Source organism: Cydia pomonella, chromosome 18 (assembly GCF_033807575.1).
Source record: "Cydia pomonella isolate Wapato2018A chromosome 18, ilCydPomo1, whole genome shotgun sequence".
NCBI lineage: Eukaryota > Metazoa > Arthropoda > Insecta > Lepidoptera > Tortricidae > Cydia > Cydia pomonella.
Window position 1 is genome coordinate 16,393,225 of NC_084720.1, and position 18,023 is coordinate 16,411,247.

At 36.8% G+C, this 18,023-nt stretch overlaps 1 protein-coding gene across 3 annotated transcripts in view; it reads right to left on the bottom strand.

Annotated features, from left to right (window-relative positions):
• LOC133527937 (uncharacterized) overlaps positions 1–18,023 on the bottom strand; it is a 30,283-nt gene that overhangs the window by 11,983 nt on the left and 277 nt on the right. For 2 of the 3 annotated variants that reach the window (XM_061865136.1, XM_061865135.1), the window contains exons 2-8: positions 9,571–9,674; positions 7,742–7,813; positions 6,159–6,311; positions 3,611–3,672; positions 1,214–1,350; positions 581–748; positions 317–480 (exon numbers count right to left, since the gene is read on the bottom strand). In XM_061865136.1, coding sequence (XP_061721120.1) covers positions 317–480; positions 581–748; positions 1,214–1,350; positions 3,611–3,672; positions 6,159–6,311; positions 7,742–7,813; positions 9,571–9,674 — 860 coding nt within the window. The remainder of the gene's footprint in view (positions 1–316; positions 481–580; positions 749–1,213; positions 1,351–3,610; positions 3,673–6,158; positions 6,312–7,741; positions 7,814–9,570; positions 9,675–18,023) is intronic. The other variant, XM_061865137.1, reaches the window with a different exon arrangement.

An 18,023-nucleotide genomic window follows, 5' to 3' on the forward strand; every position in this document is an offset into this window, starting at 1 on the left:
ACACAGTAATTTTCAACAAAAAAAAACCAAAGTTGAAATAAAAGTGAAAAAACTGAAAAAAGTCCGATAAAAAGCATACTACACAAGGAGCACACCTTTTTTTCTTGCAAAACATAGTTTCATATTCCTTCAAGGAGTCCAAATAGTTTGCCAAAAATACACATTTACATCACTCTTAACATTTTTATGTTAAATTTTACTGCTGTAGGTTGTAGTACAGATCAGAGCAGCCGAAACTAAGCATCTGCTGGGTGCCATTTTTAATTGTACCTAATCGTCTCTTTTGCCATTCAATACTTTTTTGAGAAATAAGAACCTTCTGTCTCTGTCTCTCTTCGCGTCGCTTCTGCCATATCTGTTCCCTCGACAGACTGTAGGATTTGTAGTGGTTGAAGGCAGTTTTTTGGATAGGTTGGTCACTCATGGGCTTGGCTGGGTCCAGTGGTTCTATATACTCGTAGAGGATTTTGCGGACTAGAGCTGTAATAACGACAGAAATAGTAATAAGTAATATTCCGTGGTAATAACACTAATAACATCAACCTATATATTTAAATTTAAGTGTAGATTATATACTAACAAGTAAAATTCACATCATCGTCCAGACACCTAAAGCATATGGCTAAAGCAGGGGCCGACAGCAGGGCATGCATGGAGGCCTCGTTGATGGGCGCGTCGCCGTTGTACAGAATGTCTCTGGCTTTGTACTCGTCCAGTTGCAGTTCTTCGCGGCCCACCATGATGATATCTGAAATGGAACGAAGGTATTAAAAGAGATTATTATATTAGTGACATTTATGTGTTTTTTGCGCTAACACGATTTGTCGCAAATGTCGCAATCTAGCATGAGAATGCCGCCAGCTGTCAGCTATAAATAGTTCCAAATTTCTCCAGAGTAGCGCTAGAGTAGCTAAGAACCTAGGCGTTATTGACGGAGTGAAGTGCGCTGTCTATGATAAGATTTTTTTTCAAGTATTCTAGTTATTGTAGCGCCACCTATTTATGGTTTTTTGTCAGACACTTTTTGGTATAGAGAGATTCTGTTCCTTGACTCTACCTTCCATACGGTATCTAATACCCAATATAGTTCGTGTCATTCGCGATGACGCACAGATTTGTCAAATCTAACCTTTGATAACATGCTAATACGAGTCAAGGCACGCGTCGCCGTGAATGACACGATCTATAATGGCTTTCAAAATAAAGATCTCACTGTTCAAGTCCCACCGCTCGTAGAGTTCAAAGTGCGCATGCCAGGCCTGAGGCCAAAAAAGTACAAAGTTCAGGTTATTAAGGTGTGGCACCATCAGCTCCGCACGGCGACGTTTGCGTAAATCATGTTGCACAGACCTGCAAACAAATTAATAGGGTTGTTTCCATCTACAAATCTTAGGGCAGAATTGTACCCCAATAAATTCTTATGGATTATAAAAACATGTTAAACTACTTTTAGGGGACCTGTAATGTCCATATTTTTGTAAATATTGAATTTAAAATATCTTTTGGCACACGTCACGTGACCAAACGCGAAACGTCATTGAAGATTCTGATGACGTCAGAACTCTCAGATTGACACTGTTGACAGTTAGGCGATAAACAACAAATGACAAATGTCAGTTGACAGTTTGTATCTTCTACGTATGTATGTAGTTATGTGTCAAACCGTAAATTGTGACGTCACACAATTTTCAAAGAGCGTTTTGGGTGCGAAAGTATCTGTCAAAATATATTTTGTTAATTCCACATATTTAAAGCCGTTTTTAGTATAAAAGTTGAATTTTAGGGCAACTTTTAGTTAATGTAATGTAGAACGTAATACAAGCGTTTCAAAAAATTGGAAACAACCCTATTATACAGGGACTTTATTTAGTCACCTGCAATAATTTACGGGGTGGAATATATAGGTCATACTGAGCAACTTTTACTATGGCACCAACCCCGAAATCGCGGAATAAAAATTTACTCTCCCATATAATGTCAAGGTCAGACCGCCAAAATGTATGAATAGCAAAAAAAATTATTCGTTTTCCATAATAAAAGTTGCACAGTAAGACCTATAGGTATATTAATCCAGTAAATTATTGCTGAAGACTAAATAAACATCCTGTATACATACAAAAAAACACTAAACCAATTAAATCATTTCAACTACTGCTGATCAGTTATAATCTTACAATCGAATAGAAATTTCATTTTTGCGTCCACGCCAAAGAATTTAAAATAGAGGTGTATCGTCAATTAAAACCTTGTAGCGACGTAAATTTACTGCCATCTTTCGACACATAATTAAAACTTTTAGAACGCCATTTAACTTTGGTCCTTATTATTTCACTCGTATGTATTCAATTTGTTAAATATCAAAAAGTGGCGCCATCTTACCGGGCACTACTTAAAGGTTAGGGCGCCATCGCTCGAAACAATGCTGCTATGCCTTTAGCCTTTGATCTATTAGATGGTGCCTCTTTTTGATATTAACAAATTGTACACATATCAAAGAAAGAATAAGGATCAAGGTCAAATGGCGTTCTAATAGTTTTAATTATGTGTCGAAAGATGGCAGTAAATTTACGTCGCTACAAAGTTTTCTTTGACAATACACCTCTATTTCAAATTCTCTTTGGTCCACAGTCCACACTATCTTGTTATTCAGAATTTAATCGGATTGTCCGAAAAATTGTCCCATCTGGACACTGGACTTTTGGATTTTAATATCATTACAATTTTATACTTTTGACGCTACTATTATGAGTAGCTTGGGTTACAGGCCCTCTAAGTATTCAAAAAAACATAATAAATGACCAGGGGTCGGACAAAAAGTGCGGATGACGTAAAAATGGCGTAATCTTGCACACAGGATGATGTTTGAGTTTGTATTTAAACTTCCGTGTAACATGTAGTAACAAAGTAGTATTAATGAAGTAACAAAATAAACGTAAATAAATCCATGGAATTAATAATACAGGTGGTAGGGTGATGTAGTGAATAAAATAAATTTCACGAAACTTGTTACCATAAGGTATAATTATTTGAAATTAGTTAGAACAAGTCTGTGGGATTCTCAGATAAACAGGTTTAATAGTCAAAAGTGGGAACACTAGGTAAGATTAGCAGAATACGTGTTTGTCACGTACCTCCAAAAACGGAAAATTGCCACAATATTCGAGTAAAGATGACATGACATTTTAGAGCGTTTTCTTATACATTAGTAAATATAAATTTTTGCTAAATATAATCGTGAAGATACAATAGCTAAACAGTAACGAAGTCAATTTAATGTTCATCTGATTGACAATGTGTCAGTCAAAAACGTACTTACTCATTTCAAGTGGCGATATCGTTTAATAAAGAGGTTGATAAATGATAAGTGATAATTGTTTATAAAAATCAAAAATACTATGTATTTGAAATCATCCTATAAGTGGTTTGACGTCATGCGCACTTTTTGTCCTACCCCTCTGTAAATGACTGATCAGGATATGAGGGCTTAGCCAAGATCACAATCATTGATAGAAAACCCCAATCGAGACTTAATCGAAATTGTCACATGACTTTTCCCATCCTTTAGTGTTTGTCGACGCTATCATATCGGCTAGGCTAGGCCCCCTGGTACCTTATGGCTTCATATGCTTTAATCTCGCTCTCCCGCTCTATTACAAGCTCTTGCTCCCATTCCTAGTAACAGAAAAATACAAAGGATATTAGAACGAAGCAATGGTAGAAAATTTATGCATAGAATTCAATAAATTGATGGCCGGTGGCCAACGTGCCAATCGTTAACGCTTCGTGGTGAGCGAAGCGCAACTGTCTCTGTCGCACTAATAGGATGAGTGATAGAGATGAGTACGCTATACTACGGAGCGTGAACGATTGGCATGTTTTCTAAGCATCCTGGTTTATAAAACATAGGTAGGTTACATACATGTTACAAAGTTCACACATAACAAAATTAACGGCCTCAAGACGGCCTCCAAGTTGGTAGTGATATAACCTACGATGCAAGAGGTCCCGGGTTCGAATACTGGTGATTGAACCGAATTCGACAATTTTCTTTTAATTGAAAGAAGGTTTCTTTGGTGTAATCTCATTGAAATTTCAAGTATTATAATAGGTTAAATTCAGTAATGTATTTAGTTATTTAAAAAAAAAATATTTTTCCTGTAATATTTATGATACTTAATACCAGCGCGCACAAGTTTTTTGGAGAAATCGCGAAACGTCTGGTTGACGTAACTGGTGACCGAAGAGCTGGCGGCTTCCTCGCACAACGTATCAGTATTGCGATACAACGAGGAAATGCCGCCAGCATCCTTGGTACAATGCCTCAAGGGCCTATTTTAGATATAAGCTAGTTATAGTAATCATCTGTATATATCCATTATGTATATTGTTATTGTCAATAAACAATGCGAAAGTACAAAAAATGTTATGTAAAACATTCATAATTCTAATTGCGATAAACTTCGGAGATAAAGTCAAGGTATATTTTTAATGTAAAAATAAGTTTTGGAATGTACGACTTAAGCTTTTTCAAATGATACCCCACTAAAAGTGAAGGATAGCTTTGCGTTTGCGATCCAAATGAAATAACGGTACTTTTTCTATGAAAATCCATTTCGGGAGAAAACGGTTTCCACTAACTAAATCTTAACAAATCACTTTGATTTTGATGTCGATCGCTTCAGCATAAAATCTAGGATTTATAGGATTCGCTCATTAAAAAAAAGGAAAACCTATAAACCTAGTTTTTCATTGTGTCAATAACATACTAAAAATCACTGATAATGAAAATTATTTAGAAGTGGAAAAACATTTTCTCTTTTTGTATTGACGAGTACGAGGTATAACTCTCCCCCTTAAATTTTGGAAATTTTGGATTTGATTTTAATGTACTTACTAACCCCTAGCTATAACGATTGTACTAACAATGTTTTATGGAATTTTGAAGGTTCTGAAATAAAAAAGTTTTTTTTTTTACTTAGTAACTAATTGGTACGGAACCCTAATTAAGTAGGTAGATTGGGTGATAGAGAATGTTGCACATCGACAATATTTAATACCGGCTGCTGCTGATATGGCAGAAATAATGAGGTCGACAACGACAAGGGATTCCCCGACAACATAATAGCAGTGTTGCCATATATGCCTTCCTTAAAATACTTCAAACACGTGGTTTTTTATTGTTTATATCAAAAGTGCCCATGATTCTAATAACAAAAGTTCGAACACAGTGCTTTTTTTTAGGGATCCGTACCAAAAAGGTAAAAAAGAATCCTTATGGTACCCGTACGACTTTGATTTGAAATTTGGAATAGTTACGTATGAACAAAGCTTTTTAAACGCTTATTTACACACCTAAAGATAGTTTATTATTCAAGTAGGCATATTACAATGCGCTTATGAACGTCAAATAAAGCTACACCGGCTCTAACCCTACACCTCTGACCCGAGAAGATTTAAATCCCCCCTCAATTGGAGGAGAGGAGGGACTTAATTTAATCGTCCTAACTGGCATCCTAACTAAAACCCTATAAAATTTGTTTCTAGTTAGTGCAATCAGAGCCTTTTCAACCCTTTTATTTTCGCTATAACCTTGCTTTTAGCAAATTCGTGCGCGTCTTTCCTGTAGACACCGCACATTTAAGGGAACCTAAAGATAATTTATTCGCGGCACCTTTACAGGCGGGATAATATTTTTCAGTACTTGAGACTAAAATAAGAAAAACGGTATATCTTTGTAGCAGAATTGTTAACTTTGATTAAAATTGGAACACCAATGTATGAATTCTCCTCTCCGGCTCCTGCCTCCTCTGCAATCCTCTGCATTCGCAGCAGCTACACTACACTCTATCACTCTACACCGTTTGGGCACCCGGGCCAGAGTGGCATGGGTCGAATTTGCCTTAAGCTTACTGACCAATTCTAAGGTAGAAATAACAGTATGGAACGAACAATGTGTATACAAATCCGTCTTATGTAATTCTGTACCAACTTGGCAAGCGACAGAATGTGGAAGCGCCACGCCACTGTATACGGTAACATGCTACGAAAAATAGTAGAGCCCTGGAGCTGTCACACTGTCTCGGTGAGGATTTTACTTAAACGGACTTGTGATTTGGGAATAGACTATGGATGCATACGGTTCTAGGGATGAAATTTACCAGTTCTTCGGGCGTAGCTTCGTCCAAGTCAAACGTCTGTCTGTCGACCTCTTCCCCCGCTTGGGCTCTCTTGTGGTATTCCAGTTCTTTCCTGGCTATGTCTGACAGCTTGATGGCATTCACACCTCGGAGGAGTTTCGTTATTTTATTTTGCTGGGAAAAATATCAGGATATATTGTAAAGATTTAAGATTCACTTAAGAGAGAGATTATGAGGGCCAGATTTTTTAGGACGACCCTACCTTATTTCAGTGTTGGCTCAGGCAAATTAAACCGAAAAAAGAGGTTAACCTCGGACTGAAAGATAATAAGCTGGAAACTCGTGTTGTGTGGTGGAAACCTTCAATGTGGCCTTCTAATGACTGCCTTAAAAAAATCATTGAAAAACTTGAATAATAATAAAATAATGAATCTCCGGAATGATCTGCCTGCCGAGGTTTTCTCGCGGGACTACAGTTCCTTACGGTACGGGTTCTTCATAAAGGAATGTACAGGTTTTTAAAGGGTTGACAGGTTGCATGTGGTTTAGTGCAATATTATTTTCTTTGTCTTGTTTCTCGCCACTCTGTCATGCTTGTAATGAACTGGCTTCATAAATTCATAAATAAATTTAAAAGTCGAGTATTATTGCATGTCTTTATAGCTGTAGATTTTATTTTAGTTGAGAAAAATTATCACATGTTTTGGGGACAAACAACAAGGCAACGAAAATAATGTTGACCCATGTAATAGCCCTGGAGTTGCAGGCATCCATAGGCTACGGTGACCACTTAACATCAAGCGGGTCGTATGCTAGTTTACTACCAACGTAGCATTTAAAAAAATGCTTCTTAAATAAATAAAACGGGAAAAAGTTAAATAGCACTGGTATTACTTTTAGTTATATAATTCATATCTCGGAATCACATTACATTAATCTTTGTTTATTTAATAAGTTTGTATTCCATTATATACCAACACGATAAATATTACAAATAACTGAATAGAATTTTACTAGGAACCCTTATAGTATCGCCATGTTCGTCTGTCCGTCCGTCCGCGCGTTTGATCCGTGATCGTTGGTGCTAGAAAGCTGTAATTTGGCATGGATACATAAATCATCGATTTCGAAACGTGACGTACGCGTTTGCGTTAAGTCTCATTTAGTATGGGATTTAGACACAGCGCGCCAAGCGGGACGTTTAGGAAACTCAAAATCTCATACAAAATTATATTTAACGAAAACGCGTACGTCACGTTACGCAATCGAATAAATATACACTAGGGGTACAAACGGTAAAATATAAAGTAAAAAAAATAAGGTACCTCCCATACAAAAGGTTTATTCATTTTTTTCTTTAACCCAATAGTGTGGATCATTGGATAGGCAGGCAGGACAACTGTTTTTTTATAAAATGAATATAAATATGGGTCCCCACTGCCCAATAGATGAGACGATAATGATGATGATACCCTTTCGCCGGACACTTTCAGCTATCTTGCCGCTAAGACGGACAGGGAAAGAAATATATACCTTTGTCTGTCTCACTCAGCAGAAAGTGTCCAGATATAATGTAATAACGCCTTTAGATAAGGTTAACTTACATGTATGAAAATATATACTGGTTCACTATTTTCTCTAAATCGTTTAAAAGTCTCGATTTCATCAGCTAGAACCTGAAATACACAGAACAAAATACAGATTGATGTTTCACTGGGTCTGGTTGCTCTGCCAATTAGAACATTTTGATAACCTATCAATTTTTCACAACAAATAGCGAGTGAAACGTGGTTTTCCATGAAAGAAGGGCTCTTAAGCTTCATGTGCACATAGAACATGTGTGGTCCTTATACACATGAAGCAAAAAAAAAACCTTTTCTGATACAAAAAGAGTGTACCTATAGGTTTTTAATATCTCTGGTGTTGCTGGCGTCGATAAGCTACGGTGACTGCTTACCATTAGGCGGGCCGTACGCTTGTTTGCCACCGACGTGGTATAAAAAAGGTCCTAATGTACACGAAGCATAACATAAGGAACCTTTTATTATTGAAAGCGACAAATAAATAAATAAATAAATAAATATTATAGGACATTATTACACAAATTGACTAAGTCCCACAGTAAGCTCAATAAGGCTTGTGTTGAGGGTACTTAGACAACGATATATATAATATATAAATATTTATAAATACTTAAATACATAGAAAACACCCATGACTCAGGAACAAATATCCATGCTCATCACACGACTAAATGCCCTTACCAGGATTTGAACCCGGGACCATCGGCTTCGTAGGCAGGGTCACTACCCACTAGGCCAGACCGGTCGTCAAAACGTTCACAACTATTCACAACGTACTACAAATTACTGAATCTCGGTTCAAAGACGTTTATTTTCATAAGAATAAAACAGTTCGACGACCGATCTGGCCTAGTGGGTAGTGACCCTGCCTATGAAGCCGATGGTTCCGGGTTCAAATCCTGGTACGGGCATTTATTCGTGTGATGAACTGAGTCTATGGGTGAGATTTATGGGTGTTTTCTATGTATTTAAGTATTTATAAAATATTTATATTATATATATATCGTTGTCTAAGTACCCTCAACACAAGCCTTATTGAGCTTACTGTGGGACTTAGTCAATGTGTGTAATAATGTCCTATAATATTTATTTATTTATTTATTTATTTATTAGTTAACTCACACGAGATTACAACTGTTATAAATAAATATTAATATACATATATAAATTGTTTTAGCTTATTCGTTTTAAACATTGTCTCTGAATGAGTTTCTTTAACATCTTATGGTAGGTTGTTAAACTTTTGTGCACCTTCAGATGGAATGGCTATTTTTTTTCTATGTCTAAATATTCGATTTGTTAATATTAGTTGCCAAGCGGACCCCAGGCTCCCATGAGCCGTGGCAAAATGCAGGGACAAGGCGAGGAAGAAGATATATTAGCTGATCTCATTTGTTTTAACTTTTGAACCTTAGATATGCTTAAACCTACAACTCTACAACTCTTTAAGAATCATATACTAAAGAAAAGTGAACCAAGGCCTCCAGTGCCCCAGGCTGGAATCAAACCTCACCTATCGACCTCTGCTACAGCGGCAGGTGCCTTAGCCATTCGGCCACCGGGGTCACGGCGGCATATGTCGATTTTTTCCAAGTATATGCATTTCTTACTGAAGGCTTACAGCGCCCCCTGGCTATCCCTAAGGTAGACCAGTATGGTTCGGACCTTTTATATGAATCAAATTCAGGTAATTCCGAGCTAGCGAGAGATCTCTCTAAGGATTAATCCCTTTAATATTATATCTATTACCTTTAATTTTTCCGTTCCTTGAAATACAACTGTAAACATTTGAAACAATCAGCCTCAATAGCTCAGCTGTGTTTAAGGTAACAGTGTATCCCGATACTTACTTTGAGAAGTATCATTTTGCCATCACTCCAGTCCAGTTTGATTCTAGTGAACAAATGATCCAGCGCCGTACATGATCCGCTGAATTCATTGTAGATTTCTGCACCTAGGGTAATCACTGTGTATAACCTCTTGCTTCTTTTAATATAAAAGTATTAATGAGGGCAAATATTTGTGTAGCTATTTCCAATTGAACTATTTTGAAAGGAGACAGTGTATGTGCAATGGCCCCCGCCTGTTACTCAAAACTTAATTTTAATATTTTACCTTTACCAACACTTCGATAAATATCATATTAACTATTATTAGTGTGTCTTTCCCATCACGGAACAATGGTGTTCCGGACCTTTGGGAGGCGTGCGCGGAGCCGAAGCCAACACGTAGAGGCCCTTTTGACACTTTAATGAAATGTAAGGGGTACACCTAGCGGATGTTATTAGTGTTATTATTAGTAAAGCTTGTCTGGAAGAGATCGCCTATATACGTACTTTTTTCATAGTTTTTAATTGTTTTTATTCCTTTTTAGTAGAAAATAGCCCTATTTTTTACATTGTGATGTGTAATGATTAAAGAGTGTGATAATCAACTCAGAGGCCGTGGATTCAAACATTGGTTCAGAGAAGAACCGAGAATTTGGGACCCGGGTATGTCCTTAAACTACGTCCAAAAGAGAGGTATGGGCAATGTGAATGTCATCTCGCCTTGTGTGGTAGGGCACAGCACAGCAGATGTCATTCCAGATCTAGAGCAGAGCCCAACTGGGGAAGTACCTCCACCTTACAGAAAACCGCAGCCAAATAACACTTGACCCTACTCATAGTGTTGTGTTCCTGCCGGTGAGTAAGGTTGCCAGAGCTCAACGAGGGGGGTGGGGTTAGGGTCGGCAACGCGCATGTAACTCCTCTGGAGTTGCAGGTGTACATAGGCTACGGAGACTGCTTACCATCAGGCAGGCCGTATGCTTGTTTGCCACCGACGTAGTATAAAAAAAAAAAAAAGAAGAAATTTACGTACGCAACCCACTGTGGACCAACGTGAGGTTGGCGATTGGCCCATCCTTCTAGTGTGAAGCCTGTGCCCAGCGTGGAGCATAAAACAATAAAAGCTAGTGAAAGTCTTTGACACACAGCACGATAAACGGCCCTTATTCGACATGCTAAAAGTGACGTCTCGTGTTGATTTCCATTTGATGTGAGAAATATTGTGACTTGTCGAATTGCTATTATCACCACCTGTCAGTGAACAATATCCACACTAGAGGCGGGGCGTTGTACCGGAATAGTTTTTGGAACAGGTTATTTGTAATAGACTACTTTTAGCTTGTCGAGTATTTAAAAGTACGGACTTTGATTTCTGAAATAAAACAAATATGAAACTTTTATCACCTCGTACCTCCATTCTTACCGTTACTTTAGGTAAAATAAAATTTTGTTAACAGATGGTCGTCTGGGTGTCTGTTGTATCTAAAAATAATGTAATAATATATAACAAAAATATGACAATAGATTCATAGCCTTCACTCAAAACGTCACCATATTTCCGACCCTTAACGAAATAATAAGTCGATATTTGTATAAATAATCCTTATTTGTAAGACGCCTAAGCACGGCAAATACGTAAACTGCCTATTGGGGGTCATACTCGTAAAACTGGTATTTTAGACGTACTTTTGGTACGAGTAACAGAGACGTACTTTTGGTACGCAGTCCCAGCTCTAGTCAGGATTCTAGTTGTCAAATATAAGCGTGTCGAATACGTATTAGTTAACTGTCAAATGAAATTAGATCAACGGTAGACTTTTTTGTCGATGGGTATGGCTGCCATGTTTGGATTTATGACATTTAAAAGGGGATCCTAAGGCAGAGAGTAGTTTTACCTGTACGATTTTGATTCTTCTACTGGACGCAAGATGGAGTTAGCTGCCAAATTCCGATCAGGCTGACGCAACTAGGAAGAAAAAAGTTTTGTATGGAATTTGTTTCGCAAATCATTGCCAACGAAGAAAAAGAAAACGTCAGTGCTATTTATTCTGTCAAGTTTACATCAAGTCTACTGTCAGCCTAATTGCTTTGTTTGTTTTGAGGGCTTCAATGTTTTGTTCGGGTATTTCGTGTAATTTCTTTATTATTTAGTGCAAAAATCGAAAATAGTCAACAAGAGCGAGTTTGTTACAATGCCAGCGAGAAAACGGTTTACTAAGTGTGAAATATGTGGCAAGCGAGCCACTCGAGAAAATCACGAAAAAAGGGATTTTATGGCGAAATTTCCCTTGGATGAAGACTGGTAAGTATTGCTTTAGATACTTTTGACCTTATTTTGGGTCAGCAGGCTATAAACACATCGAAAATTAGATATTTTACATTATTTTTCGTTGTGAACTAGGGATGTACTATAACTATCGATAACTGTAGTTTTATTTGTATATCAGTGTAAATAATTAAATTAAATATGTGAAATTTCCTTAGAACTAGCATGCAATATGACCATAATTAATTCGTCGAAGATTAATAATGCATAAATTATCTATTACTTATGCATTAATGATCATTAGTTAACATATTTTTTTTATCTAGTGATTATTTAATATATTAACCTAAAATGTAAGAAAATTAATCTCTGTTTTTATGATAAATAAAGAAATATTATAGGACATTATTACACAAACTGACTTAGTACTAAAGTATGAATGGCATGTGTTGTGGGTACTTAGACAACGATATATATATATATATATATATATATATATATATATACCCACAACACATGCCATTCATACTTTAGTACTAAGTCAGTTTGTGCAATAATGTATATATATATATGTACATAGACCTAATTTATAAGTATTTATAAATACATAGAAAATACCCATGTCTCAGGAACAAATATTCATGCTCATCACACTAATAAATGCCCGTTCCAGGATTTAAACCTGGGACCATCGGCTTCATAGGCAGGGTCGCTGCCAACAAGGCCAGACCCGTTCTCATGATTAACAGACATATAAATACATAAAAAGTTAAAGCATTGATAAAGGGTTGTTGATAACTGGATGCCGAAAAACATGATTTATAGATGCATATTAGCGCGAAATAATCAGTTGATCATCTCATTAGCAAACACATGGAATATAAACTGTAGATAAAGTCATGTTTTTCCAAGGCTGTATGTTTTCAGATGCAGGCAGTGGGCCAAATTTGTTGGGAACGAAGACCTGATACATCTTCCCATAGAAAAGTTACATTTATTCAAACATGTATGTGCACATAATTATGAAAATCAAGCATTTAATAAAATAAAAAAACACGACTTAAAAACTGTATTAAAATAATTCGGGTCCACATTAAGCCCGACCAGATAGTAGTCCAATTAAGAACTATCCACTATATAACATACAACTTAAATGTGGACTCGATGCTAACCTGATTTCGAGTACAAAATTTGTAGACAGGAGCCTATGTTTCAACCCTCCCCATTTTATCGATATCGATAAGAATCGTAAGCGTGTACTACACTATTTAAATCGCTTATGTTGGTACTATGGTTCTTTGACAGTTCTTTGTCGTACATTTTGGTAATGATTTGCGAAACAAACTGATTCCACTCGCTAGTATGGAAGTCCCGTCTCTTAAAACGTAGTGATTAAGTATATGCTCTTTGACAATGACATGCAGTTGCGTCGATGTAGATCTATCATAAAACGTACATGTGACGCATGTGACAATTGTCCAGGATGAAAGAACTATCTTGACAATTAACATAAAGCAATACAATACCACAAAATGTCAACAAGAAAACAGATTTATTATAAAATACAAATTATATATAAAGCTTCATTTTAAAACCAATGGTCGTGGGTTCTAACCCCGGCTCTTAACAATGTGCATCTTGTAACATGTACCGATTGCTTTTCAGTAAAGTAAAATATATTATCATGAGGAAGATGGAGTAGCCCCAATAAGGTATATTTTCCCCTCTGGGTTAGAAGGTCAGATAGTAGTGAGACAGGGAGATATAGTGAAGAATGCGGAAAAACAAGCATTTATTGTGTTGTTAGGCTAGTTCTTTTTTTCAAAATTTGAAAACGAACGCAACAGCATGCTCAAAGCCCCCTGTGAGTCAGAATCTGTTAAATTCAGGCTTAAGACGAAACAGGAGCTAAGCCCGTACACAAATTTGAGATTAAAAATCTAAAAGGTAAAAAATATCGCCGTCGCGCTGACGAGTGTGGCACCCCGTACCTAGCTAGAGACTATCCCTTGTGTGTGTACCAACAAACCAAATTTTAGACAAATATGATACGTCTTCTTCTTCTTTGTCGTTGTACTCTTTGCAGAGCGTCGTGGTCAACTGCTGACATCAGGCGCAGATGTTGCTTGCCGTACGATTTCTCGCCATTTTTCGCGGTTGGGGGCCATTCTGGCAAATGCGTTCATGGACCCTTCATGGCAGATTTGATTTGGTCAGTCCATCGCATAGGTGGCCTTTTGCGCGGTCTTTTTCCGTTTGCTCTACCCTGCACCACTAGACGCTCTATGGAGTCGTTGTTCCTCCTCGAGACGTGACCGAAAAAACTGAGTATGCGGGTCTTTACGAGAGTCGAAAGGCGCTGCTTGATATGGAGTTCTTTAAGGATGGAGACATTAGTCCGAAACTCGGTCCAGGATATCCCCAGCATTTTCCTCCAGCACCATATTTCTAGGGCGTCTATCGTCTTTTCCTCTGTCTTTCGGATAGTCCAGGTCTTCGCAGCGTATAAGAATTTAGGAAAAACGAGGGCCCGTACAAGCCGAACCTTCGTGGTGTTTGTGACGTTTCGGTGATACGTAGCCTATACGTAAAAACTAGCCAAGACAAATCCTTTATAATTTCAGGATTTTCTACACAGCACAGAACATGGCACCCATATAGATCTCAATTCCGTTGTCGGCGAGTCAACAACGACACATATTCTTAATATTGAACTTAATTGGCTCTCATTTCACATTTATGTTATAAATTAATTATAGGCATAGACATACCATATCTTATTGTAAGTACAAAGTTTCAGAGCAATCTAGCAAGTCATTTTAAAATGAGAGCGTAACTACATTTGTATGGAGAACCGAATTTGCTGCGGACGCACAATGTAGCATAATCGGATTAGGACCAACCTCGAAATCTCTGTAACAGTCATGAAATTTATTATGTATATAAATTAAAGGCCCCTTTTTCATGCCCAAACCATTTAACATCTGGGGACCTCGAGGAATCCGAGCCATCTTGGAAAATGTGTACCATCAACACAACAGTCAACATTAAAACTTATTAAATTCTACACAAAAAAGTCCTCGATATCTTTGCAGAACAATACATCTTGTTATAGAGAATACTTGCTGAATCTAAGTTTAACGCTTATACACTTCCAGGGGACATTCTCTTAAAAGGAAACTCGGAGGAATATGAATTCTATTTTTAACTATACATTTGTACGTGGTCTACCCCAATATTAACATTTTACTCTCCTGTGACTAAACCAGAAAGAAGGGTTCTGGGTGTAAGTACTGATGATTCAGTACACCCAGTAGCTAGGTATTAGGATACTGGACGGATTTTTTTAAATGACGTATCGTTAGATTTCTCTTGCCATTCACAACCTACTTTTACTTGTTCTATTAAAGAAAAATCAATACAGCCGCCTTGAGAGGACTCCGAATATTAAATCATATTTTTTCTTCTAGCGCCTAAACTATTGAGCGGAGTACAGTAAAACAGACATCAGTAGATCCACAGTTAGTATACAAGTGCTATGCAATACAAAGTTACTAAAATTAACCGAAGAAAAAAGTTTAGGGCTAAATAATACGTCATTTAAAAAATCCGTCCAGTATCCTAAGGTACAGGGTGTCCTGAATCCTCAGTACTTATACCCATAACCCTACTTTCTGGTTAAGTTGCAGTCAAGTAAAATATTGATATTGGGGTAGATTATGTACAAATGTATAGTTAAAAGTGGAATTTTTATTCTTCCAAGTTTCCTATTAAGAGAATATTCCATGAAAGGGTATAGGGGTAAATCTGGGTTTAGCAAGTATTTTTTATAGCAAGATCATTTTTTTTCGCAAAGATGTCTAAAACTATTTTATGTAGAATTTTATAAGCTTGAATGTTGCCTTACACGATTATTGAATAAAGAACGTAGATTTAGAGTAAAACGCGAATTTCTCCTGGATGGTCCACTTTTTCCAAGATGGCTGCGGTTCCTCGAGGTCCCCAAATGTCAAATGGTGTGGGCATGAAAAAGGGGCCTTTAAGGGGCGTATATACATACCAAAATTCATGACTGTTCAGACATTTCGAGTTTGGTCCTAATCCGACTGTGCTAATGCCACTATGTACGTAAACTGTAACTGTACTGCGGACTCAACCTTCACGTTATAATTTTTTAAGTATTAACGTTGACATAGTAACGAAAATAATAAACACGTCAATTGAAGTAAACAATATTATTATATGCAAGAAAATTTTGCAAAATAGGTACATTAATGATTAATATGTAAAACACCATTAATTATTGAATTAAAATTATGATTTTGTGTTAAAAAATATGAGACCAATTATACAGCCCGATTACACGGGCTACATATTAAAAATGATTATCATGGAAACAGTAAATATACACAGGTGAACAAAGTTATAGTAAAATAGGTGCATAATTTCAGAGCTTGCCTGGCCCACCTGTACCACCTACCATGACCACGGCCGTCTCCTACTATTATTTTTTTCTAATACCTATGGCCTTACTAGCGAATAGTATTCCATGTTCTTGATCCAGAATTTAAACCCTTAACTACATATTTGTGGCACTTGGGGTTGAATTTGAAACTCTAGGGCACTAGCGTGGCTCTATGAGAGCGCCTTATATAGGCTTCTGGTGACCAGAGGATCAGCATTGTTAACCAGCGCGGAAATGCACCCAGCCTTCTGGGCACCCTACCGAGCGACCAGAATATAGGGCAAATATTTTATGTATACGTTTTTGACTTAAGTGTTATTATCATGGTTTATATTTAAACTTACAGATGTCGAACTACCAGCAAAGTTTTTGAAGAGGTGTAGTTTTTATATTTCCTGGTACCAAACTGATACAGGAAATTGGAACATCAGTAAATAATCTACACCGAAGACAATGAATTATAGTCACATAATACTTTAATGTTTTATTTTATTAAAGAAATCGGTAGAAAAATGTGTTAACTGAAAAAGATAAATTTTATTTTATTTGTAGTTGAATAACAAAATATGTATTTAATCTCCTTTTAACATAGGAATTCTCTTTGTGTAGGTACATATAAATAATAGGTACTTAGGTCTTGGTAAGTAATATAGACAGTACAGTAGGTCTTATCTTAATAATTTGAGATCTCATACATGCGTTCCGATATATCTGATGGCGACTGTACATACAATGGGGTCGCGTATACGAGTACAAAGAGCATTAAAATAGTTGTTGATAGACCAAGTGAGCGAGCTACTATGGTACCTATCTTTTTATCAATTTTATGCATTATGTAATAGCGCAATACAGAAATTTTTTTTGACTAATGTAGTATTATTTTTATAGTAATAAAGGTTATTCATGAACCATCTCGTAATTTAAAAAAAACGGACTTTATCTCTAAATCATATGCCTTATATTTACAGATGTGTTAGGTTACAACTTGGTTCGTGAATGTGGTTTAGAAGCAACGTGAGATTGGGGGCGGAGTAAATTGCATCAATTTTTTTTACAATTTTGAGCGTTTATAGGAGAATATGTGGAGCGAGCATTATTCGACGTGTAGGTGTGGGTTCAACAAAAAGATCGCATGTCAATAGTTCTTTATTGTCGTTAAAATTCAATTAATAATCGCCTTTATCGACCATCAACTGTGTGGTCACTTTTTAATTGATTGACGTTGTCAGGTACAGTTTCACTACTCGCCGCCGCATTGTTCATAGCGCATTACTTATCCTATCGAATACAAGATGTCGCTGATTCCTGTAAACTTATGTTTAAAAAAAAAAGACGCTTTACTCTATGCCATATATTGTAGGAAAGGAAGGATATTCCCTGTCGTACGTCAAAAAATCCAAGATGGTGCCCAAGCCCATGGACAAAAAAGTCTAGCAATAAAATCAACACTTGTCAAAATTTGACATTAGCAATCCACAGTCAGGTGACAATCAAATCAAACCGAACCACTTCGAGTTCAGAGCCATTTCAAACTATATAATAGTAATAAACAAAGTTGATTTTTGTTTGATTATTTTTTCTATGAATGAGTTTTGATTGTTCCAAATGATAATATCCACAGTTGATAGAATCAACACTTGATACAATCAACATGCGATAGAATCAAGTGTTGATTTGATGTGGACGCGAAATTTGACAGTTGTGCATCTCGAATAAGGCCCCAGGGGAGAGACATAAATCTCT